Below are 25,509 nucleotides of genomic sequence, written 5' to 3'. Positions count from 1 at the left end.
CCTTTGCAAGTGTTGTTTGGGGTGACGGGTGCCGAAGCCAGACTAGGGAAGAGTGAAACCTGGGCAAGAGGTGGGGAAAATAGGGACAGTGCATATAAAGAGCTCTTTTCAGGGGCGCCTGGGTGGCGCAGTCGGTTGGGCGTCCGACTTCAGCCAGGTCACGATCTTGCGGTCCGTGAGTTCGAGCCCCGCGTCAGGCTCTGGGCTGATGGCTCGGAGCCTGGAGCCTGTTTCCGATTCTGTGTCTCCCTCTCTCTCTGACCCTCCCCCGTTCATGCTCTGTCTCTCTCTGTCCCAAAAAAAATAAATAAACATTGAAAAAAAAAATTAACAAAAAAAAAAAAATAAATAAAGAGCTCTTTTCAGAATTCGGACTATGAAGGGGGAGAGAGGGAGAGAGAAAGAGAGAAGCTGGAGGGAGATGAGCTTTTTTGTTGTTTGTTTTTAACAAACAGCTGGAGGAGACTGGAGCATGTGTAAATATTGGGAGGACTGGTCTGGTTGAGGTGGAGAAAGTATGAGAGAGAGAAGGGAGGACAATCAGTGTGTGGCTCCTGAGAAGGAAGGGAAGGACAGTGTCCGGACTGGACAGGTGGGGATGGACGGACCACGTGGGACCAGGCACCCCCTCTACTTGCAGGAGGGAGGAGTGCTGGTGTGGAAGGAAGTTCAGAAGTGGGAAGTTGAGGGGATTTCTTCAGATGGCTCTAATTTTCTCTGTGAAGCAAGAAGAGAAGTCATCCCTGGCAGGATATGAGGAGGCAAAGACGGTCAGTGGCGGAAGGAGTGTGCTGAAAGTGTCAAATATTATTGCGGAGGGTACAGGTGACTTAGTGAGAGAAGTGGAATAAAACTGCCCGCTGTCCTCGAAGAAAGCAGGCAGGAGGGAACTTTTAGGTTTGGGGTTTTGTTACGTAGGAGAAACAGAAACATGAGGAGAAGAGACTGCAGTGGCTCTAGAATTTCTATTTGGTAGAGCAATCAGATGCAGAAGTGGGAGGAGCTGAAGTTTTTTGTGTAGTATTTTCTGTGCTATGATAGTGAGAAGACCCCAACTGTTCATAGTGAAGAGCAGGAAAGACTTATGGGGATTGAGGAGGAGGTAAAGCCCTCATCTTCAACCCCGTGTTTGGCAACACTAAGCAAACTTCTACGAAGGAAGATTGTGAACAAGAAGGCCTGTGCACTCTCTCAATTCCCCGAGGTCTCCTGCGGGCACCCCCAGTACACCCCCACCCCAGCAGCTGGCATGAATGTTCCCACTGTCTGGTGGCCACATCCTGTGGGTTTTTGCCCTATAAAAAGAAGGAAGGAGCTCCTTCCTGGGGAACTGGAAGTGTTTGGGCCAAGTAGGACTCTACATACAACGCCCAGAGGATGGGAAGTCCAGGGTCTGCTGACTCCTCCACCAGTGAACTCCAGTTTGCTCTGAATGTTTGCCTCAGTCTTCACTAAATAAGCAAGAAAGAGAAGGAAGGAGATGACAAGTGGATTGGGGAAAGAGGAAGGAAATCAGTGGACTCTGAGCAAGACGCAGGAGGCGTGAGTTAGTCATTTAGAGCTTGGACGACTGTAGGTAATGACCAAGACTGGGGAGTGGCCGGTGTAGCCCAGAGGAGATCTTCTGGGAGGAGGAGGTAAAGGGACTGAGAGGCTTTGGGAACAGTGAAGCCACCTGGGCTTCTGGAGGATCCTGGGAAGAAGTCTATAAACCGGTGCCAAAACCTTCAACAAGTGGGGGGAAGGGACTAGGCGGTCACAGATGGTGACAGACACAGGAGGCCACAAGTCAAATGGCATGATGTGAGCCCATAGCCTCAGAGAAACTGGTTTTCTTACAAAAGATTGGGGAAGCAACAATTTTCTTCAACTTGCTCAGGGAAAAGGGTTTCTGGATCTGATGATGCTCTTTGCAGAAAACCATGAATCACCATGGAGCTATCAATTTAATCTCATCACATGAACTGGGATTTAGCACAAAGCATTTTAGTGACCTAAGTGGGCAGGAACTGTTACATGGTAAAAAATGTATACACATTTTTTGGATCTTTACCAGTGACCGAGAGCTCAAAGGAGCCATGGCTGGAGGAAGGGTGGGAGGACACTGGCAGGACACACGCGAGCAGACGGGTGGCTTGGCCCGGACGACTCAAGTGACAGAAAGTGATGGCGACAGGCAGCCATTGAAGGAAGAGCAGCAGTTAACATGAGGAGAAAGGAAGGACTTGGCAATTTTTTTTAGTGACTCAAATTTAACTTTGTTAACATAGGCTTTTTAGAATGTCCTCAGGGTGCCTGGGTGGCTCAGTTGGTTGAGCGTCTTACTCTTGATTGTGGCTCAGGTCATGATCTCACGGTTCATGGAATCGAGCCCCGCAACGGGCTCTGCACTGGTATGGAGCCTGCTTAGGATTTTCTCTCTCTCTCTCTGAAATAAGATTTAAAAAAGTTAAATGTCCTCAAAAATTTTTGTCTGCATAGACAATCAAGAAGTTTGCTTCAGCTTTCTGACTGAATATTTAAATTACTAAATTTACAAAGTTAAAAACCTTGTCTTTCCTTAAGATTTTAGCTTTGACTAGCTATTTATAAATAGTAGGCTCAGAAGGTGGCATTGGTGAGTTTTACCAAAGGAAAGGAAAGGAAACGTTTAGGGCAATTTTAAGTCTGAATATAGATGCAAACTCTAAGGAAAATATTAGTAAAGAAATATGTCCAGTAAAATATAAAAAGAGTAATATACGCAGACTAACTTGGATTTATCCTAAAAATGCAACATTGTCTTAACACTGAATTGATTAATGTAATCACCAGTATTAACAGAGTATGAAGTATACATTTTATTTTATTTTCTTATTGAGGTGTAATTGACAGACAATACGATATTAGTTTCAGGTGTACTACATAGCAAGTCTACATTTGTATACTTTGCAAAACAGTCACACAATAAGTCCAGTTAACATGCAAAGTCACCTTACCAAGTTAATGTAATATTATTGACTATATTTCCCATGCTGCACATTACATCCTCATGACTTACTTATTTTATCGCTGGAGGTTGGTATTTCATAATCCATTTACACCCCTGCCCCCAATCCTCCCTCTCCTCTGGCAACCAATCCATTCTCTGTACCTATGTGCCTGGATTTTGTTTTGTTTTAGCGTTTTGGATTCTACATATAAGTGAAATCATGCAGTTTTTGTCTTTCTCTGTCTTATTTCACTTAGCATAATATCCTTAAGGTCGATCCATGTTGCTACAAATGGCAAGATTTCATTCTTTTTGTATGGCTGAATAATATTCCATTATATATATATTCCAATAATATAATGGAATAATATATATATGCACATATGTATGTATATATTTACACACACATATATATGTATATATATGTGTGTGTGTATACATATATATGTCACTCTTCTTTATTCATCCATTGATGGACACTTAGGTTGTTTCCATAAAATATCTTGGCTATTTTAAATGATACTACAATGAACATAGAGATGCATAAACTTTTTTGAATTAGGGTTTTCATTTTCTTTGGACAGATACCCAGTTGTGGAATTGCTGGACGATATGATGGTATTTGTATTTTTATTTTTTTGAGGATCCTCCATACTGTTTTCCACAGTGGCTGCACCAATATACTATCCCACCGATGATACATAATGGTTCCCTTTTCTCTACATCTTCACCATCATTTGTTATTTCTGGTCTTTTTGGTAATAGTCATTCTGACAGGTGTGAGGTGATACGTCAGTGTAGTTTTGAACCATGGTTATACTTTATAACAGGACTGAAACTAGGAAGGCAGTGGTCACATAGCTCACATCCCTGGGCTTGAGTCATGTCATGACTTCATTTTTTCTATCCACACAGAAGTCAGCAACCCCTACCCAACTGGCCACACAACATGGTTGGACTCAGCAGTTATTTGATTTCAATATATTTTCTGAAGAGTCAAAGAACTTGGAACTTGATAAAAATCCTACCTTCTTTTCACACTCTTCCTGCCCAGTGAGACCATGTAACCGTTACAGATATCAAAATAATACTGGTTGTTCACTCATGGTTTTGTGTATATGTTTGGAAATCAAGCACTATATTTCTTTATTCTGATCTTTAAAAGAGGCCGGCTGCTGTGTGGCAAGGTTAGAAGTCACTGATCAGACTTTTCTCCCATTGTGTGTCTGCAATGGCCACTTCAGGTATTTCTGTTCCATTTCTCCAGACCTAACTGATGTTCTGAAAAGGCAAGTCTATTCACCAGTCAACAATTAGTAGTTGATTAGTGCTACTATGTTGTAGGGGCTGGAGACACTTCACTGCAAAAAGAGAATAAAATCCATGCCTGCATGAAATTTACATCTAGCTATGTCCAGCACGTGTGTGTAAATTTGGAATCTACTTTTCTATTGCCTAATGGAAGTCTTGCAATAGATGAAAATCATTTGCCTTGTCTTGATAGTTTTGTGTGTTTGGACCTATACTATAACAACTTAACTCTTATATTATCCTGGTGGTTTGGCCCTTTGCTTCTGGGATGGTCCACCAAAGAACTTGAGGGAAATCTCTTTCTCTTTCTTTTTCCATTTCTCAAATATTTCCTGAAATATTTACAAATTCTCTGAATTAAAAAAAAGGACATTTATGAATTAACTCAACATTGATGATTCTAATCCCCAGATATATATATACCAAGAATCTTGAAATCAATGTAGATCTTCAGTCATTTGGGCCAACATATGGTACATCAATTTTATTTGGAGAGGTTTTAGTTTTCCTTCCTCCCTTCCTTCCTTCCTTCCTTTTAGAATTAACACTGAAGTCATTCTGCCAAGGATATCTTCAATTTTCTAATCATTACAGTATGATAAATTCAGTCCTCAAATGGACTTTGTGAAAGTTGGGTGATGAATTGCCCTGAGTAGGCATGGAGTGATATTAGGAAGATGGCAAGCTGAAAATGAGCATTCCAGAGGGGATAAAACCATTTGAATACAACATTAGAAGATATTATGATATTATGTTTCTAAGTCATTTGAAATTTCTGAGTTAGTTAAGAATTTAGTTTTCTTTCCATCAATAAATACCTTAGAGTTAGTTTGGTTGTGAGAGAAATCAATGTCAACTTATTAAGGTAAATGGGAGATATTTTTGTTAGTGATTATATTTATTTTATGACTTGCTAGAGAAATAGGATGTTTTCTTCTTCCTTCTCTCAAAAGACTAGCAAAAGGCCAGTTCCTCCATTTTGGAGGCCTTTGCTCACGGAGAAAAAAGGATTTTTAAAAGATAGTTATTGAGATAATTTATGTACATTAATCAGCCTAAAAATGCAAATTTATGAGCTTTGGCAAAGATATACAGTGTGTAACCACCACCGCAATCATGATACAGAATGTTACCACCACTGCCAAAATTCTTGTATGCCCCTTTTCAGCCCAGTCATCTCCTACCACGCAGCTCCCTGGTATCTCCTGGTATGACCTTTTGTCATCGTTTTGCTTTGGGTAGAATTTCATATAAATGTGCTCTACAGTATCTATCTGTTTGTATCTGACTTCTTTCACTTTGCATAATGCTTTTGAGATCCATCCATGTTCTTGCGATGTATCATTTCTTCCTTTTAATTGCTGAGTAGTATTATATTGTTTGCATATAGTATTCTAGTATAGATGTACAACAACTTTTTAAATCTATTCACCAGTTGATAGATATTTGGGTTGTTTCTAGCTTTGAATAAAGTATGTGACTTTGTGTGGACTTACGTTTTCATTTCTTGAGGGTAAATACCTAAGGAGAAGGATTGCTGGGTCACAGATTAAATGCATGTTTAATTTTATAAGAAACAGTCAAACTTCCCCAAAGTGGGTATAGAATTTTGCATTCCCACCAGCAATGTATGAGAGTTTCAGTTGTTGTATATCCTTACCAACACTTGGTACTGTTAGTCTTTAACCATTCTGGTGAACATGTAGGGATATCTCAGTGTGATTTTTTTCCAATTTTATTGAACTATAATTCACTTATAGCATTGTATTAAATATGTACAACATAATGATTTTATATATATATATATATATATATATATATATATATATATATATATAATGATTACCCCCATAACTTTAGTTAACATCTATCACCTCACATAGTTGTAACTTTTTTTATTATGATGAGAACTTTCAAGATCTACTCTCTTGGCAACTTTCAAATATACAATGCAGTATTTGTTAACTATAGTCATCATGTTCTATATTACATCTCTAGAACTTATTTATCTTATAACTGGAAGTTTGTTCCTTTTGACCCATCTGAAGCAGGCAACTTTACTCTGAGAGATTTTGGTTGATCTTTCAAGGTTCCAAGATGTTTCAAAGAAAGAGACATTGCTTTTTTTAAAATTTAGGGGTGCCTGGGTGGCTCAGTCGGTTAAGCGGCCGACTTCAGCTCAGGTCACGATCTCGCGGTCCGTGAGTTCGAGCCCCGCGTCGGGCTCTGGGCTGATGGCTCAGAGCCTGGAGCCTGCTTCCGATTCTGTGTCTCCCTCTCTCTCAGCCCCTCCCCCGTTCATGCTCTGTCTCTCTCTGTCTCAAAAATAAATAAAACGTTAAAAAAAAAAATTTAAAATTAAAAAAAAAATTTTTTTTAACGTTTATTTATTTTTGAGACAGAGAGAGACAGAGCATGAACGGGGGAGGGGCAGAGAGAGGGAGACAAAGAATCTGAAACAGGCTCCAGGCTCTGAGCTGTCAGCACAGAGCCCGACGTGGGGCTCGAATTCACGGACTGCGAGATCATGACCTGAGCCAAAGTCGGCTGCTTAACTGACTAAGCCACCCAGGCGCCCCGAGACATTGCTTTTTGTATGAGAGTTAACAGAAGAGAACCCTACAGTCAAGCCCATACCGAAAAAATGAAAATCAGTTTTGGAGATAGAACTAGAAGACTGTATACTTCAGGAAAATTGTGAGAATTTTTTTTGAGACAACAGAACTTTAAAGATATGCTTTTATATTAACTGAAGATATTCACAGTTGAAATTGCCAAAGTCTACTTAATACTGTATCTTCTTAACTTAAATCCCCAGGATACTTGGATCTCAGTGAAAATTTGATTGTTGAAGAATAATTGAAACATTCAACTTATATGGCACTCCCTGCGTACCTTGAATTTAAGACAAATCTATAGACTCCAAAAAATATTATTTGCTCTAGGAAAACCTGACCTTAATCTTGGTGAGTGTATATACTTGGCTCTTTACCTAACACTTATCAGTGGCCAGAAAAGGTAGAAGACTTGAATTTTCCCAACACTAAATTATACAATTTAACCCACAATGCTTCTCAGACACTAAGCATAGTAGATGTTAGCAATAAAATCTTTTATTTTGCCACAACTTAAACAACTTGACCTTTTCAGGTAGGTGTTGAAGACACTACCAGATACTTCCTTTTTCTTTGAAAGTAAGCAGGAAAATAACACTTTCTCTAAGGAGCAACTTGATTCTTTTCAAAGACTGACGACTTTGGAAGCTGGAGGCAACAATTTCATTTGCTCCTGTGAATTCCTGTCTTTCACGCGGGAGCAGCAAGCACTGGCCCAGATCCTGACCGACTGGCCACACAATTACCTGTGTGACTCTCCATTCTATGTGCGGGGCCAGCGGGTTCAGGACACCCATCTCCCAGCTTCTGAATGCCACAGGGCAGCTCTGGTGTCTGTCGTGTGCTGTGTCCTTTTCTTGTTGATCCTGCTCACGGGGGTTCTGTGCCACCGTTTCCACGGGCTGTGGTACCTGAAAATGATGTGGGCTTGGCTCCAGGCCAAAAGGAAGCCCAGGAAAGCTCCCCAGCGGGACCTCTGTTATGACGCCTTTGTGTCTTACAGCGAGCGGGATTCCCACTGGGTGGAGAACCTTATGGTCCAGGAGCTGGAGCACTTCGACCCTCCCTTCAAGTTGTGTCTCCACAAGCGGGACTTCATTCCCGGCAAATGGATTATCGACAACATCATCGACTCCATCGAGAAGAGCCACAAAACCATCTTTGTGCTTTCTGAAAACTTTGTGAGGAGTGAGTGGTGCAAGTACGAGCTGGACTTCTCCCACTTCCGTCTGTTTGATGAGAACAACGATGCTGTCATTCTCATTCTTCTGGAGCCCATTGAGAAAAAGGCCGTTTCCTGCAGGAAGTGTTTGGGTTGAAGAATAATGGTAGTTTTTAAAATGGAAATATATACAGAATGAAATATTCTCAGTTTTCAAAACTTGGTTCTGTGTTGATTTAGAATTTTACTGTTGTTTTGCACAGGCAATATTAAACAGATTCTTCAAAAATTGCATATGTTAGTGAAATCTTTTCAGAACAGAAAATTTTTGAAAAATGGGTATTTGCATACAAAGGTCCACAAAATAGTGCAGGGATTATATTAGACTTTCATTAAGTGATTTTTGACAGATATATTTCTTATTGTTTTATTTACCTATTACAAATACTTTTTGTGAAAAAGATACACTGTGAATTTTGATAACTTCAAATAACTTAGAATTTCAGTCAGGTACTCAGAAATATAAATATCTACATGAGATATCCTTTCCCAAATACCTTTTCATATTCTGTGTTCATTTTCAAATCTTAAAAAATAAGTTTTGTAGTGAGTTGTAGGAGGCCTTATGCCAAACTGAAAAGCAGACTGACTAAGGAGCTTTGGAGTCCAATCTGGGTTTGTCACCTAGCTGTGAACCATGTGACTTAAGACAAGTTCTCCAATCACTTGAGCTGAAGGTGTAATATCAGAACCATTTATTTAATGTGTTCTTATGAAACTCAGATGAAAAGATATATTTGAAAGTGCTTTGGGGGCACTTGGGTGGCTCAGTCAGTTGAGCGTCCAGCTTCGGTTCAGGTCATGATCTTGCGGTTTGTGAGTTCAAGCCCCGTGTCAGGCTCTGTGCTGACAGTTCAGAGCCTGGAGCCTGCTTTGGATTCTATGTCTTCCTCTCTCTCTGCCCCCCACCCTGCTCGTGTTCTGTCTCTCTCTCTCTCTCTAAAATAAATAGACATTAAAAAAAAAAAAGAGCTTTGAAAATGTTTATGACTGAGCAAGAATAAGGTCTGTGCCTAAGCAGAACGTGCTAACAGCTTTGCTAACTGTAAAATAATCTTTATTACACTGGTAATAACTTGTGGGGAAATAAATGATTTCTATCTGACTTTGCCGAACATTCTAAGAAGTTTTGGGATTACGAAGCAATAACATTAGTTAATCTAGGCAGTTCAATTAAAGACATACAGAGAAAGAACAGAGGTTTTTAGATTCAGGGGGAAAATATTGGGAATAAGTTTTCTTACCTATACACTTGAGAACTCCTGAGGAAGAGAGGTGGAGATTTTGAAGTGGTAAGAACAAAGTCTTTTCAGGCGGCTGCAGAGCCTGGATCATCAGGGAGAGAGAAATATCCACATAGTCCGTAACCTGAATGGAAAATCAGACTCCATCCTCTCAAGTTCACTCCTGCTTCCTGATTAAGTTTGCCTGATATTGGAACGCTTAATGAGGATTAGGGATGTGGAATGCTGCTCGAGAAAGGTAAAATTCCCATTTCAAATCTCAGTTCTGCCACAATTTGCATGGCATTTCCTAGTGTGCGAAAGAGGAGCAAGAATGCTTCCTCTGCCTCAATTCGTGAAGATCAAATACAGTTATGAATATAAAATGTACTCTATGAATATTATTAAGGCAGCTTAATTTTTGAAAGGTAATTTGTTTCCCTTATGAACATTCTTCACTAGTTTCTGCGGCAAGGAAAAAAACCTAAGTCTTTGTTTTTCAATTACTTTGAGAGGTGGTGATGGAACTGAGCATGGTTAGAATTTGGATTCAAAATCCTTTGGAGCCCCACATCTTTCATGAGAAGAGTAGGGATGGGAAATAGGTGCTACAGTCAGTGCACCACCAGGGGCTGCCCCAGGATTTAAAACAAAAAATGTCCTTATCTGCTCCTCAGGCAAAATTTCCTAGGTTGATCCAGATAGTGACTGGTGAGAGCTATTTTAATATAAGAGAATATAGACTTGCTGGTGGAAGTGGGCCCTGGAGATACAAATTGTTGAGGGGGGGGATAGGCACGAATTGGGGCTCCCAAGGATGGACAGGAACGGAGAAGTGGAATTTAAAGACGGTGTGCTTCTGGGTAACGCGAGGCTCTGAATGCCAAAGCTTCTGGATGATACTAGTTGGGTAACTGGCTACTGGGATTGCGAAATCTTCCTCTGTGCTTCGGGAATTCCCACGCGGGGGCCGCTACCAATCTCGGTTCTGTTTTCCCTCCCAGCGCCCTCGGCGGACTCGGGCCGCCTCGGGTGGGCCGCAACCTCAGTCGAGGTCACCTGAAGCAGCCCGGGGCCAAAGGCGGCCGCGACGGCGCGCGGCCCCACGGCCTCTCCTCCGCTGCGCGGCGGTGTGCTCAGCGACAGAAGGTTCCCGCACCCGGCGAGGACGCGCGCCCGCCGCGCGCACGTTTCCTTTCGCTCCCGGCCTCGGCCCAGGCGCGTCGCATCCTGAGGCTGCCAGGAGACGCGGCCCGGGGCGGCTCCGCCATCTCCCGGGTACGTCGGGCCTTTCTTGCCGCGCCCGAGAGCGCGCTCTGCTGGCGTCCTCGCTCCGCAGCCCTCAGCCGGGGTGCGCCGGGGATCCCTGCTTCCCTCTCGGTTGCACACGGGGCGCTAGGACGCCGACGCTCCCGCGGCCCCAGCCTGCGCGCCACCCTCCACTCCGAGCCCTGACGACGAGGGTCAGGTAAGGGCTTTCAGACGGCACGCGTGCTTCCCGCTGGTGGTTTGTCTGCGCTCCTGGGTTACTGCAGGGACCTAACTTCCACAGTTGGATTTCCATCACTGTGGCTGAGAAGTGGGAAAAATTCAGGACTCAGGATTTGCCTGGGACTCTCGCTCACTAACCCCGAGCCCGGCTTCACGCGCCCTCCGTGTTCTTCGAAGAACATCCTTAAAAGATCTGAGTTATGTCTCTGATGAGAAAATAATTTAGAGCATTTAAGCTTAGACGAGTTCTTTAAAGAATGCCCTGAAGTTCTCCTTCTAAGCTCTCCAAATTCTGGAAATGAGAACTTGTGTTTAGAACTTAGCCGCAAGAGAGGATAGTGTTTTTACTGTTTTTGTTTGTTTTTTAGGGAGGGAGAGAGAGAGAGAGAGAGGGAGAGAAATTGATTGATTGTTCAAGTATAAACAAACAGCTCAGCTGGCTGAGATGATACTAATCTTGCAGAAGAAGGTCCTGTTTGCAGTGTTACTAAGAACTTTACCAGAAAGCAAGTGATAGATAGGATGGCCTGACGTGAAAGTAAAGAGAAAAAAAAAAAAAAAGAAAAAAAAGGAAATGGCAATCATCCTATTTTGACTTGTTCACCAGTATTTTAAGTTTCTTCCTCTTCTAAGCGGAGAACATTTGCATCTTTAAACTTTTTATGATGCTCTTATTTTACGAAAATTGTCACAAGTTTGCAGCATGTTTTATAAGTTTCTAAGCTATCAGTTAATTTTTTGTATTGTTTCCCTTAAGAATTTGGCTTGGTTGGTTAAATAGTAATTGAGCATGATTTTATGGTATAGGGCACTATGGTATAGGGTATAGGGTGTGACCTCCTTACAAAGATCTAGTAATAAATGTAAGTTGTATTTACTTCTTATAAATAAGAGGCTTGCTTGTTAAAATTGTTTTCCTCCACAATAGCATTTAAAATTTACATTCCTTTTTCCTCATACCAAAAGCCATGCTTGAGTTTTTGAATGCTATCTTCTTTCTTATCAATTATTAAATTTAAAAAAATGCAACCATAGTTTCTTGCTGCCTACTCTTAACGGGTTTATTTTCCATATTGCTGAAGAACATGTTTTTGGGTCCTTCTTTCAATGATGGAGTATAGATAAAGATTCTTTTTTGGTTTTTTAGCTTTTGAATGTCTGAAAATATGTATCTCACCTTTACTCTTAAATGATAATTTAAATGGGTACTGACAGATTGGCAGGTGTGTCTTCTCTGCCCTTTGAGGATATTATTCCATTGTTTTCAGGCTGGGTGAGGAATTTATACTCTTTAAGAAAATGCTTAGGCTTTATTATTACTTAATATCATTATTTATTAATTCAATACACAACTTACTGATTTATTATTTTATTGTTATTCTTTATCATTTTTAATTATTTATTATTTTAAATTTTTATTCTTTTTTTATTCTTTATTTTTTTTATTGGGGAATCGATATGCATTTATAATTTGGGAACTTATTTTTTTTATTCAATTCCCCCAAATTTTTATTGTGTCTTTCAATATTTTGATCCACACCAGTGTATGTGGCAGACCTGGAGTTCTGATTTTTTAGAGGAGGTTTCTAGAAGGCTGGCTTCATCCAGGGCCAGAGGGCAGAGATTTCTGAGATCCTTATTCACATAAGGTATAGCGTTTTCCTTGCCCGTGGCTTAATGGAGAGTGTGCTTTCAATTCTCAACCATGCCTGGGGCCCTGGGGCCCTTCTCCACTCCTGCTTTATTCAGCCATTATAGCCCTCACCCTGAAGTGGGTATCTGGTTGTGGTTTCTCTGGGGACAACAGGGCTTCAACTTCCTCTCAATTCTGCTTCTGCAGATGTGCACAGCAGAAGTTGCTTCTAATGCCAGGCTTACTTGTCAGACTGCCATCTTTTCCTGGGTCTTGGACCAGTGATTCCTCACCACTCTGTCAATTTTCTGAATTCTTTGTTTTTTTTTTTTTTTTAAGTTTATTTATTTATTTACTTATTTATTTAGAGAGTGGGGGAGAGGCAGAAAGAGAGAGGGAGAAGAATCCCAAGCAGGGATTCGCACTGCCAGCACAGAGCCTGACGTGGGGCTTGAACTCACGAACCCTGAGATTGTGACCTGAGCTGAAACTAAGAGACAGATGCTTAACCGACTGAGCCACCCAGGCACTCCAATTTTCTGAATTCTTTAAGCAGATGATTTTATGCTTTATGCAGACCCACAACTCTCATTAGAGATGACTCTACTCGGTCTAACTTTAGCCATTGCTTTTCCCTTTCTCCATGTCTTACTCTGAGGAGCTCTCTGCCCCATGCTGTAATGTATAGAGGAAATGAGAGGAATAGAAGTGACTGTGATCTTCAGTGTCAAGTTGTTAATGGTAGTTTTAGCATCATCAGTAATTATTATTTGTTGAGAACCCACCATGCAATAGGTACCATATAATACTTGTATGAAATAGCCCAAGATCTCAGCTCGTATGAATTTTACATTTTAGAGACAAAAGGCTAGGACAAATTTAGAATAGATGTATTTGACCTTTAAATCTTAGGGGAAAACTAGTATAGATTTCTTAAGATTTGTGCTATTTATTACAAAATGGAAAAAAATCAAGTAAATTTTCGTTGCCCCGTACAGTTATATTAAGATGATTTTTTTCAATAACTAATTAAGCAGAGAGACAATGGAATAAATACAGTACCAAACAGTAATCTCATCTCATCTTAACCACCATCAGTTTTAGAGGTGGGTACGATACTAGATCTTTATAGTTTAGTTTAGTCTTTATAGGCTAGCTTCCATTGCCGCTGTTTCTGCTCCTCTCATACTCATTATCTTGCTTCCTTTAGTACCTGCTTGTTTTTTATTGTGTACTGGACATTCAACTTGAAACACTGTTTGTAGAAAGAAACTTGAGGCCTAGGATAACGTTACTGTCTTCTGGAGGAAATTCTCCTTTGCTTGTGCAGGTGCCTGTGAGCACTAGCTATTCCAGAAATCATCTTAATCCATTTTCAGAGACTAAGAATGTCTGAGCCATCCAGATAAATCAGAGCTGTGCTACAATCTACGTGAGGACTTGGTTTCCTCTACTTCAGCCTTACCTTTCCATCCATGATTGGCCTAGACCTTCACCTTTAACTCCCTGCCCTTCAAGCCTGTTAGAAGTGCTATGCAGCCTATCATATGCTTACTGTGTTCAAGGTGATGAAAGACAAGATTCAAAATTTTGGCAGAGAGCTGGAAACTACAAAAAATGACATAGCAGATGGGGAAAAGAATCTAACAGAAATTAAATAAATGAAAATAGCAATAACCAAACATTTAAAAGCAGTGGATGGATTTAATGGTAGATTAAACACAGCTGAAGAAAGAAGAATAAGCTAGAAAATAGATTAGAAGAAAATTTCGAGACTGAAACTTGAAGAGGCAAAATATGGAAAGAACAGCAGAGGAAAAGCCATGGAAAATATAGCTAACGTAGTGCTTAGATGAAAATTTATGGTCTTAAATGAATATATTAGAATGAAGAATGACTGAAAATTAATGAGTAAGCATCTACCTTAAGAAATTAGAGGGGCGCTGTAGCTCCGTCGGTTAAGCGTCTGACTTAGGCTCAGGTCATGAACTCACAGTTCGTGGGTTCCAGCCCCGCATCAGGCTCTGTGCTGACAGCTCAGAGCCTGGAGCCTGCTTTGGATTCTGGTGTCTCCCTCTGTCTCTCTGCCCCTCCCTGGCTCGTACTCTGTCTCTCTCTGTCTCTCAAAAATGAATAAACATTAAAAAAAAAATTAAAAAAAAAAAGAAATTAGAATAAGAAGAATAAAATAAAATCTAGAGAAAGCAGAAGGAAGGAAATAGTATTAGAAGAATAGAAATTAGTGAAATAGAAAAGAAATAGAGGATCTATAAACTGAGAAGCTGGTTTTTGAAAACGTTTGTAAAGAATGATAAACCACAGACAGGACAATAAAAAAAGCTGGCACCAATTACTCATCTAAGGAATGAAATAGGGAACCTCACTATAGGTCTTACAAACATTAAAATAGTAAGAGGATGATATAAGTAGCTGTGTCCATATATTTGCATAATTAAACGAAAACAACAAATTCCTTGAAAAACACAACTTATCAAAGCTGAAAGATGAATAAAAAGAAAATCTGGATAGTTCTGTAGCTGTTAAGCATATTTAATATATTTCACAAAAACAAGAAAAATGTACAAATAATAACAAAAACTGCAGTCTTAGAAGGTGGCATTGGTGAAAGGAGAGGAAAGGAAATGTGTAGGGTGATTTTACTTCTGAATATAGTTGCAAAAATTCTAAGGAAATATTAGTAAATAAATATATCCAGTAAAATATAAAAAGGGTAATATATCCAGACTAACTTGGATTTCTTCTAAAACTGCAACATTATCTTAACACTAAATCAATTAATGTAATCACCAGTATTAACACGGTAAAGGAGGTAATTCATGTTATTATCTCAGTAGATACAGGAAGAGAAAAAAGTATTTGATAAGATTCAACATTCAGTAATCAAGAAAACAAGATAAAGGTATAATGATTGGAAAAAAGAAAAAAACAGTATTATATCTGAGTGATGTGATTGTGTACATAGAAGATAAAAATCTACAAACTGGAATTACTAAATCAATTTAGCAGGGTTAATTAGTGCATGGTAAATACATAAAATTTAATTGAAATAAATATATACCACATATAAGTATGTATTATTGTTTTTAAAGCTTAGAAGATCTCAAATGCCTGGGAATAAATATCACAAAATATGCTCAAGACCTCTGTGCAGAAAACCGTAAGATATTATTGTGATAAATTAAAGAAAAACCTAAATAAATGGAAAGATGTATGGATTGAAAGATTCATTATTGTAACAATGTCAGTAATTCCCAAATTGACCTACAGATTCATAGTATTGCCATTTAAAATAAACAAGTTTTGTTTTTGAAACAGATAAGATGATTCTGTAATTTATAAGAATATGCAAAATGCCAAGATTAACCAAGCCTCATTTGAAGAAAAACAATAAGCAGGAAGGGCTTGCGCCCCACCCCACCTCCCTCCAGGATATTAAGTTATGTTATATACTTAATGTAGTGATACCAGTACAAGGATAAGACAAACAGACATTGGATCAGAATAGAGAACACTGAAACACACTCACCCCTATGAGGACATGCGATTGTTGACAAAAGTAATATAGTTGACTGTCTCCCCAAAGTGATCTTTTTTTTTTTAAATTAAATTTTTTTTTTCAACGTTTATTTATTTTTGGGACAGAGAGAGACAGAGCATGAACGGGGGAGGGGCAGAGAGAGAGGGAGACACAGAATCGGAAACAGGCTCCAGGCTCTGAGCCATCAGCCCAGAGCCTGACACGGGGCTCGAACTCACGGACCGCGAGATCGTGACCTGGCTGAAGTCGGACGCTTAACCGACTGCGCCACCCAGGCGCCCCGAAAGTGATCTTTTTAAAAATGGTGCTGGGTCAATTGAATATCCATTTTGGAAATGAAATGGATCCTATCTGCTACCTCAAATATTAATCCCATGTGGTTTATAGGCCTATGAAAGGCAAAGCAATAAAGATTTAGCAATAAAGATTTAGAGAGTATCTTCATGATAATGTAAAAAATATTTTTTAAACAGGACACAAAAATTACTACAAAGAAACAGAACAGAAAATTTAAGAACATCTGTTTATCAGAAGATTCCACCAAGCAAGAAGGAAAGCGGCAGAGTGGAAGAAGATACAGGCATACTTTGTTTTATTGCACTTGGCTTTGTTGCACTTTGCAGATAGTGTGTTTTTTACAAATGTGTCTTGTAACCCTGCATTGAGCAAGTCTGTCGCTGCCATTTTTCCAACAGCATTTGCTCACTTTGTGTCTCTGTGGTACATTTTGGTAATTCTGGCAATATTATATTCAATATTGTTATTATATTCATTATGTTGATCTATGCTCAGTGATTATGACTCACTGAAATCTCAGATGATGGTTAGCATTCTTCAACAATGAGCATTTAAAAATTTGTTACTATTTTTTTATGCTTATTTATTTTTGAGAGAGAGAGAAACACAAACACAGTGCAAGTAGGGGAGGGCAGAGAGAGAGAGAGGGAGACACAGAATCCGAAGCAGGCTCCAGGCTCTGAACTGTCAGCATAGAGCCCTACGCAGGGTTTGAACACACGAACTGTGAGATCATGACCTGAGCCAAAGTCGAACACTTAATTGACTGAGCCACCCTGGTGCCCCTAGCAATAAGCATTTTTAAATGAGGTATGTACTTTTTTTTTTTTTTTTTTTTTTTAGACCTTGCATACTTAACAGACTACTGTGTAGTGTGAACATAGCTTTTATATGCACTGGGAAACTAGAGAATTCACTTCAATGGCTGCATTGTGATAGTCACTTTATTATGGCAGAACTTCACCTGCAGTATCTCTGAGGAATGCTTGTATTTGTAACATATGTATCTTCCTTCCATTTCCAGAGTATATATCTTTATTTATATATAATTTAATATTTATAATAATTATTATAATAGTGACAATCCAATAGAAAACAGTAGGCCAAAAACTGAAACAGGCACATTACAAATGAGGATTCCAAATGATCATATGCAAAGGTGTTCAGGTTCATTATTAGTCCAGGAAATGAAATTTAGACTCGGATGAGATTACACCGCTTACCAGAATAGCTGAAGTTAAAAAGACTGGCAGTGCAAAGTGGTGGCAAGAGAGAGGGCAGTTGGAACTGTCATATGGTGCTGATGGGCATGCAAATTATGGGTTATCCATATTATGAAATGCTGTGATCCATTGGGGAAAAATCAGAAACGTCTGTATATATGGATGGAAAAAGATGTCAAGCCATATTGTAAGGTGAGAAGTGAAAATCCAGAATAAGTATGCATGGTATGGCCCCATTTATCTAAAAGAGACAGGAGGGGATGCCGAGCAGTTGCACTGGTGTGGCCGTAAAAAATCTGGCAGCAACAGCTATTAAATTTCCCAGCCAAGTGTGTATTAACATTATTTATATTTTAATTCTCTGTACCTATAAATTATATAGGCCTAGGGCCTTCGTAATCTCTCAGATTCTGTGCATGTGGGAAATTAGTTTTACCCACAAAAAGTTTTCTTCTTGGGGTTAGATTTTTAAAATTGTTTTGTAGAGCTAATGTAGTGAGCAGAGGAGTACAGACAGCAGGAACGAGAGAGCTGAATAGAGCCAAAGAGGGATATAGGACCCAGGAGGTGGGCAGAAAGACAGTGCTGGATTCACGGTTATAAACTAGCAGTGGGAGAGAGTGTGCAGACAGCTTTACTCCCCCCCACATCCAGACTGGAGCACTACTTTCTGCACTTACTTTTCTGCAAGGAAGAGAAGGTTCCGATGGTCTGATTGTCCCTCAGCCCAGCAAACCGCCTCGCTCTGCCTGGGGTCCCCAGCATCCCTCCTGTCTGCTAGGAGTAGGTGAAGCATGGGAGCACAGGACCTTTTTCTTTCGGTGAAAGACCATGCTACCCGCTGGAGCTGCAGTCAGTGAACCCTGTTCCAGTGAGAGCTGCAGGCGGGCTCTGTGAGATCTCTAACTCCCAGCGGGCATTGAGGCAGGGAAGAGGCATGCTTAATACAAGAAGGCTTGAAGTGCGTGAGTAGGTGATTGTAAATCCATAGGGTTAATTAAGCCTCGCTCATGTTAAACCTGCTTGCTTGTTCATTCCTCCATTCATTCATTGACTCATTCTTTCAGCTCAGGCATAGTGAGTCTTGCTCTGTACTCCCAGATGGTATTGGATCTTGAGGTCATGGCACAGTGGCAGAATGTCTGTGTTGGTGTTGCTGGATGTGGCAGCAACATATCCCCATTCATACATTCCATTTGCCGCTCTGTCATTTCCAGGTAGCTCTGTGTGTGCGTGCGTGTGTGCCTTATACCTTACAAAACATTTCTCAAGAACTGGAATCATGATATACTGTCAAACACAGTCACTCATTTGAACCTCTTTTATTTGTAGGTTGAATTACTGGACTGGACAATGTCACGTGTTTTGTGGACAGTATGGGTCTTGGGGGCTGTAACCAGCCTCTCCAAGGAAGTGGCCCCTCATCAGACTTCTCTGTCCTGTGACTCCACGGGCATCTGCGAGGGCCACTCCAGATCTTTAAACTCCATCCCTTCAGGACTCACGGCGGCTGTGAGAAGCCTTGACCTCTCCAACAATGAGATCACCTACATTGGCAACAGTGACCTGCAGGGCTGTGTGAACCTCAGGGCTCTGAGGCTGGAGTCTAATGAAATTAACACGATAGAGGAAGATTCTTTTTTTTCCCTGGGGAGTCTCGAACATTTGGACTTATCCTATAATCACATATCTAATTTATCATCCTCGTGGTTCAGGCCCCTTTCTTCCTTGAAGTTCTTAAACTTGCTGGGAAATCCTTACAAATCACTTGGGCAAACACCTCTTTTTTCTCAGCTCACAACTTTGCAAATTCTGAAAGTGGGAAATATTTACAGTTTCACTGCGATTCAGGAAAAGGATTTTGCTGGGCTGACTTTTCTTGAGGAACTTGAGATTGATGCTTCAAATCTCCAGAAGTATGAGCCAGAGAGTTTGAAGTCCATTCAGAACATCAGCCATCTGGCCCTTCGCATGAAACAGCCTGATTTGCTGCTGGAGATTTTTGTAGATCTTTTAAGTTCTGTGGAACATTTGGAACTGAGAGATACTCATTTGAACACTTTACATTTTTCAAAAGCATCCATCAATGAAACAAATACGTCGATTAAAAAGTGGACGTTTAGAAACGTGAAAATCACTGATGGAAGTTTTAGCGAACTTGTAAAACTGTTGAATTACGTTTCTGGAGTGTTAGAAGTAGAGTTTGAGGACTGTACTCTCCATGGGCTTGGCGACTTTGACGTATCTGACATGGGCAAAATTGGAAGTGTAGGTGGGATAGAGACATTAACAGTACGGAGGTTGGTCATTCCATACTTCTACTCGTTTCGTGATCTGAGTAGTGTGTATTCACTTACAGAAAGAGTTAAAAGAGTCACAGTAGAAAGCAGTAAGGTGTTTCTGGTTCCTTGTTTACTTTCACGACATTTAAAATCATTAGAATATTTGGATCTCAGTGACAATTTAATGGTTGAAGAATACTTGAGAAATGCAGCCTGTGAGCATGCCTGGCCCCTCCTACAAACCTTAATTTTAAGGCAAAATCGTTTGAAATCATTAGAAAAAACCGGAGAAACTTTGCTTACTCTGAAAAACTTGATTAACCTTGATATTAGTAAGAACAGTTATCTTTCTATGCCTGAAACTTGTCAGTGGCCAGAAAAGTTGAAATATTTGAACTTATCCAACACCAGAATATACAGCTTAACCCGATGCATCCCCTGGACACTGGAAATTTTAGATATTAGCAATAACAATCTCGATTCATTTTCTCTGACTTTGCCACAACTCAAAGAACTTTATATTTCCAGAAATAAGTTGAAGACTCTACCAGATGCCTCCTTCTTACCCACGTTACAGGTCATGAGAATCAGCAGAAATGCAATAAACACTTTCTCTAAGGAGCAACTTGATTCTTTTCAAAGACTGATGACTTTGGAAGCTGGAGGCAACAATTTCATTTGCTCCTGTGAATTCCTGTCTTTCACGCGGGAGCAGCAAGCACTGGCCCAGATCCTGACCGACTGGCCAGACAATTACCTGTGTGACTCTCCATTCTATGTGCGGGGCCAGCGGGTTCAGGACACCCATCTCCCAGCTTCTGAATGCCACAGGGCAGCTCTGGTGTCTGTCGTGTGCTGTGTCCTTTTCTTGTTGATCCTGCTCACGGGGGTTCTGTGCCACCGTTTCCACGGGCTGTGGTACCTGAAAATGATGTGGGCTTGGCTCCAGGCCAAAAGGAAGCCCAGGAAAGCTCCCCAGCGGGACCTCTGTTATGACGCCTTTGTGTCTTACAGCGAGCGGGATTCCCACTGGGTGGAGAACCTTATGGTCCAGGAGCTGGAGCACTTCGACCCTCCCTTCAAGTTGTGTCTCCACAAGCGGGACTTCATTCCCGGCAAATGGATTATCGACAACATCATCGACTCCATCGAGAAGAGCCACAAAACCATCTTTGTGCTTTCTGAAAACTTTGTGAGGAGTGAGTGGTGCAAGTACGAGCTGGACTTCTCCCACTTCCGTCTGTTTGATGAGAACAACGATGCTGTCATTCTCATTCTTCTGGAGCCCATTGAGAAAAAGGCCATCCCCCAGCGTTTCTGTAAGCTGCGGAAGATAATGAACACCAAGACCTACCTGGAGTGGCCCACAGACGAAGCTCAGCAGGAAGGGTTTTGGTTAAACTTGAGAACTGCAATAAAGTCCTAGGTTCCTTCATTAAAGGCCAGTCTTGGTCTGGTGGTGGTCTTTATATCACTAGTTGTAGCTGAGTCCATTCTGACAGTTATAGGTGAACCACATAAATGCACTGTCATTTGAAGGCTTGCTTACTAAAACCAGTAAAACTGTTCATATTTTGTCTAGAGTGCTGGTTCTTTTAAATGTTTTATTATTTTTTTTGGGGGGGGTGGGGAGGGCTGGGAGAGAGGGAGAGAGGATCCCAAGCAGGCTCTGTGCTGTCAGCACAGAGCCCAATGTGGGGCTCAAACTCACGAACTGTGAGATCATGACCTGAGCTGAAATCAAGACTCGGACGCTTAACTGACTGAGCTGCCCAGGTGCCTCTAGAGTGCTGTTTTATAAAAACTACCAGATTAAAAATTAAATGCTCTTGGCTTTGTATTAATCCTATGAGATGATCATGATCTGAGTCCATTATCGACATCTGAATTATCTGTAGCAATTGGTTTAGTTCATTAGGAAATAGCACGAAGGAACAGATTTCCCATGAATGTGTTGGTCAGTTTTCTGCAAGGATACTCATGCATGTCTGCAGATGGCATTCTCTACCCCACTTAGCTGTTTCCTCACTGTGTGACTGCTCTCAAGAACAAGAAGGCAAAAGGTTGGTGCACTCAGCCAAACTTGTTGCTGTTCCTAGAAAGAAGTGCCTTGAACTTCCGCATTAAACTTTACAGTATGCAAAGTACCTAGATGGTGTATTTTCACATGAACTGGGTCTGTCTTTCTGGGTGTTTGATAGGTTTCTCCAGTCATAGTTACTTGAGAAAGTATATATAACACAATATACAGTAAATTGTGGCTTCCCATGAAAATGAAACTAATGAAGTACAGTTGACCTAGAACAAGGCAGGGCTTAGGGGCAGTGATGTACCCCCTCCCTCTGCACACTCAAACATCTGTGTGTGTAACTTTTGACTTCCCAAATCTTAACTACTAGTCGTCTACTGTTGACTGGAAGCCTTACTGATAACATAAGCAGCCAATTAACACACATATTGTATGTTATATATATTATTGTATGTGGTATTCTTACACTAAAGTCAGCCAGAGAAAAGAACATCTTATTAAGAAAACCATACATCTGAGCATAAGTAGACCCATGCAGTTTTAACCTGTGTTGTTCAAGGGTCAAGTGTGAATGAAATACTTAGTTTAGAAGACCACGAAGGAAGCCTCCCACATCCCTGACTCTAATCTTCCTTCAGCCTTTACCTCTGGGTGAAGTTCTGATTAGTGTCTAGTTACTCTGGCTCTCGGTCCCTGTCTTCTCATCCATTTCTCCTGCAGCATCTTGCTTTTTTCTTCTGAAAAAGTCTTGTTTCTGATTCTAAAAAAGGCTCTCTTTTCCTCTGAACATTTACAAAAGCACATGTGAAGTAAGTAGATCTTTAAACAAGTATATGCCTAGCAATTCCTCAGCGTGACTCAAAAAATATTTGGTACACAATAATTTAAAAGATAGATACTACTTCCATATGTTAATTTTTATAAGCTAGAGTTAATACTACCTTGCATTTAATGCAATGAAATAAATTAAGCTAAGAACTATTTGCTGATTCGACACAAATTTCTTAAGTTGGGAACCACATGTGAAAGGAAGCTAACCTCCTCTGACCTGCTCAGTTCTTTTTTTTTTTTTTTTTTAATGTTTATTTATTTTGAGAGAAGGTGAGCACGGGAGGGGCAGAGAGAGAGGGCGAGAAAGAGAATCCCAAGCAGGCTCTGCACTGTCCGCACAGAGCCCCATGTGGGGCTCTGACTCACAAACTGTGAGATCATGACCCGAATAGAAATGACCGAGTAGAAATGATCTGACCTGCTTAGTTCTCAGCCAGGACTGGGTTCGTGTGCTTCATTGAGCTCTGGAGTCAGAAAAACCTGGGTCAGTAGATGCGTATCTTTGGGCAAGTCACTTAACCTGTCCCCAAATATTCTCCTGCCCTTAGAATAGGAACAGTAATATCTACATCAGAGGGTATGATGTAGGTCTGAATGTACAGCAGGGTAAGTAAACCAATGAGTGCATGCCCCTTGGTTCCCACTCCCTCTGGAGGGGTGAGGGGGGGCAAGAGGACCAAACCTCTGAGAACGGGAACCATGGAAGTTTGCGTGGGGTAATAGGGATGCCGGTAGTGGATGTTAGCTATTATTTTTTTCCCCAAGAAGTGATTCATCTTACAGATTATAGTTTATAAATGTATATTTTTCTCTTATGGGTACTAGCAGTGATACAAGGGACCCTGTTTGTTTTTGTTTTGTTTTGTTTTTGTAGAAAAATAGCCCAGAGAAATAAATTCATGAAGTGCATAGCAGATTTTAGGCCTGGGGAAACTCACAGTGTTTCTTCTCTCTCATAACAACTCCTGGGAAGTATGAAGGAGGAAACAGTAGCTAGTCTAAGAAAAAAATGGACAAATTCAGGAGAAGGAAACTTGAGATGCTATAATTGAGAAGGCAATTATGGACTATTTGCTTTACTTCTCTATGTCCTCCATTAAGTACAATGTTAATTATCATGAGAACCAGATAAATTTAACATGGACTTGGTCTGTAGACTTAATTTCAGTAATTTAAACAGCAATAGAAATAGCTCCATGGTTAATTGCTAGATTTGAAGTAATATAAAAATAATCTTTATTTTTCTCATTGCAAATGTTAAACATGTTCACTGTAGAAATTTGGGACACGAGGTAAGAGCATAGAACGAATCCACTCTTCCCCCTTCACCTTGGGATGACCACTGGTAACTGTGTAGTGTATAGCTCTCCATAATTTCTTCAACGTATATATACATATTCAAAAAATTGGGATGAGGTTTTCAATGCCTAAACTATGAAGGGAATGGCATCTTTATTGTTTTGTGTGAGCTTGTTTAGTGATTATCCAACATTTCTGAACTCTGAGGGTCATTTAGAATTCTATGCAGACACATACGGTTTACTCTCCCTGAGTTGCAAAGGGTTCTAAAGGCTATCCTCCTGCAGCTGTTCATAAAAGATAAATGGGAAATGCATCAGAGGTCAATTTAAGGACTCCTTTTATAGAAGAAAACACTTTAAGGTAGTGCTTTATCCAACAGTGACGTGTTTTTATTTGTCAATAGACTATAAGCTCAGGAATCTTGTTTTCTCTCCTTAATCGTTGCCCATGCCTGGTATGGAATAAGCATTGAATTAATGAAATATTTGCTGAATAGGGAAATAAATCAGAGTTCAATCTAATAATCTGGATGGTGAGTCAATCATAATACTGAAGCATTGGGAAGTTTCAAGAAGGAAAATTACCAACAGGTAGAAAAAATCTGAGTGTGAGTTTTTTCATTATGGTTGTGATAGAACTTTGAATAGCATTAAGAACATGGCCTATGTTTTTGACAGTAGGTGTGTTTCCTTCTACTTCATACAAGTATAATGTCTTCAAGTGTGCAGAGTAGATGTCTGATATGTGTGTGGTGGTCGCTGTTCAACAACTTACCAGCAATTTAAAACAAATTAATTTGGGGAGTCTATCGTTCTTGAGTTAATTCTTTTGGACAGTTCTTTCCTATTCCATTAATTTTACCCCCTCCTGCTGGATTAATTCATTCTTTCAGCAAATAATTACTGAGTGCCTATTATATCCAGCCAGTGCTCCAAGTGCTGGAGATACAACAGGGAACTAAATAGATAAAATTCTCTGCCTTCCTGGAAGGGGAGACAAACAATAACAAACAAATGTATGGTATGATTTCAGGTGTTGATAAGTGCTATGAAGAAAATAAAAGCAGAGTACAGCAACAGTGATGGTGTGTGCGCGTGTGTGTGTGCATGCGTGCATGTGAACAGAGTGGCACAAAAGAAGAGAGTGGTTTTCCTCCACTTTAATGCAACCCTTGGATGGGTCAAGTGCACTTGGCAGGCCCGGGAAACGCAGTGCAGCTCAGGCCCTTTGAATGGGCTGGGCTGTGGCACCTAGTGCTAGACATTTTGGGAATAATGCCCTCTACACAGAGGCCTTTATGGTGCCAAAGCTGCAGTAATCTCCTTGAACTGTAGATTACTTAACAACTCTGCCTACGTCCTTGAAGATGTTGAACTGGTTAGAAGATACCAGTTGTAACTAAATGTTGTATGTAAGAAGTACATTATCAGCCAAATTAGAGGTAGGATGTCCATGGCGGGTGCTAACAAATGGGCTGCATGCATCAATTAGAAAATGATCACAAGGGGAAAGATGCAAAG

The 25,509-nt window shown here is 40.5% G+C and overlaps 1 protein-coding gene and 1 pseudogene across 2 annotated transcripts; both read left to right on the top strand.

The window, feature by feature from the left end:
- The first annotated feature begins 1,084 nt into the window (after positions 1-1,084).
- On the top strand, positions 1,085-8,353 carry LOC112858152 (toll-like receptor 2; annotated as a pseudogene).
- A 1,793-nt stretch (positions 8,354-10,146) lies between these two features.
- On the top strand, positions 10,147-21,676 carry TLR2 (toll like receptor 2). 2 transcript variants are annotated; one of them, XM_086704060.1, is made up of 2 exons: positions 10,147-10,810; positions 18,878-21,676. In XM_086704060.1, exon 2 carries the CDS (start codon positions 18,899-18,901, stop codon positions 21,251-21,253), a length of 2,355 nt encoding a protein of 784 aa, XP_086560186.1. In that variant the 5' UTR covers positions 10,147-10,810; positions 18,878-18,898; the 3' UTR covers positions 21,254-21,676. The 2 variants fall into 2 exon arrangements, with proteins under 2 accessions (XP_086560186.1, XP_086560188.1); XM_086704062.1 differs by lacking the exon at positions 10,147-10,810 and adding an exon at positions 16,797-17,132.
- The last annotated feature ends 3,833 nt before the right edge of the window (positions 21,677-25,509 follow it).

The sequence above is a fragment of the Puma concolor genome, chromosome B1 (genome assembly GCF_028749965.1).
Source record: "Puma concolor isolate L17-30 chromosome B1, mPumCon1.1.hap2, whole genome shotgun sequence".
NCBI classification, from domain to species: Eukaryota; Metazoa; Chordata; class Mammalia; order Carnivora; family Felidae; genus Puma; species Puma concolor.
This window is presented reverse-complemented; position numbering and strand designations above follow the sequence as displayed.

Bases quoted from the DNA above. Each gene is read 5' to 3' on its own strand.
- TLR2 (XM_086704060.1), top strand. From the start codon at position 18,899: ATGTCACGTGTTTTGTGGACAGTATGGGTCTTGGGGGCTGTAACCAGC.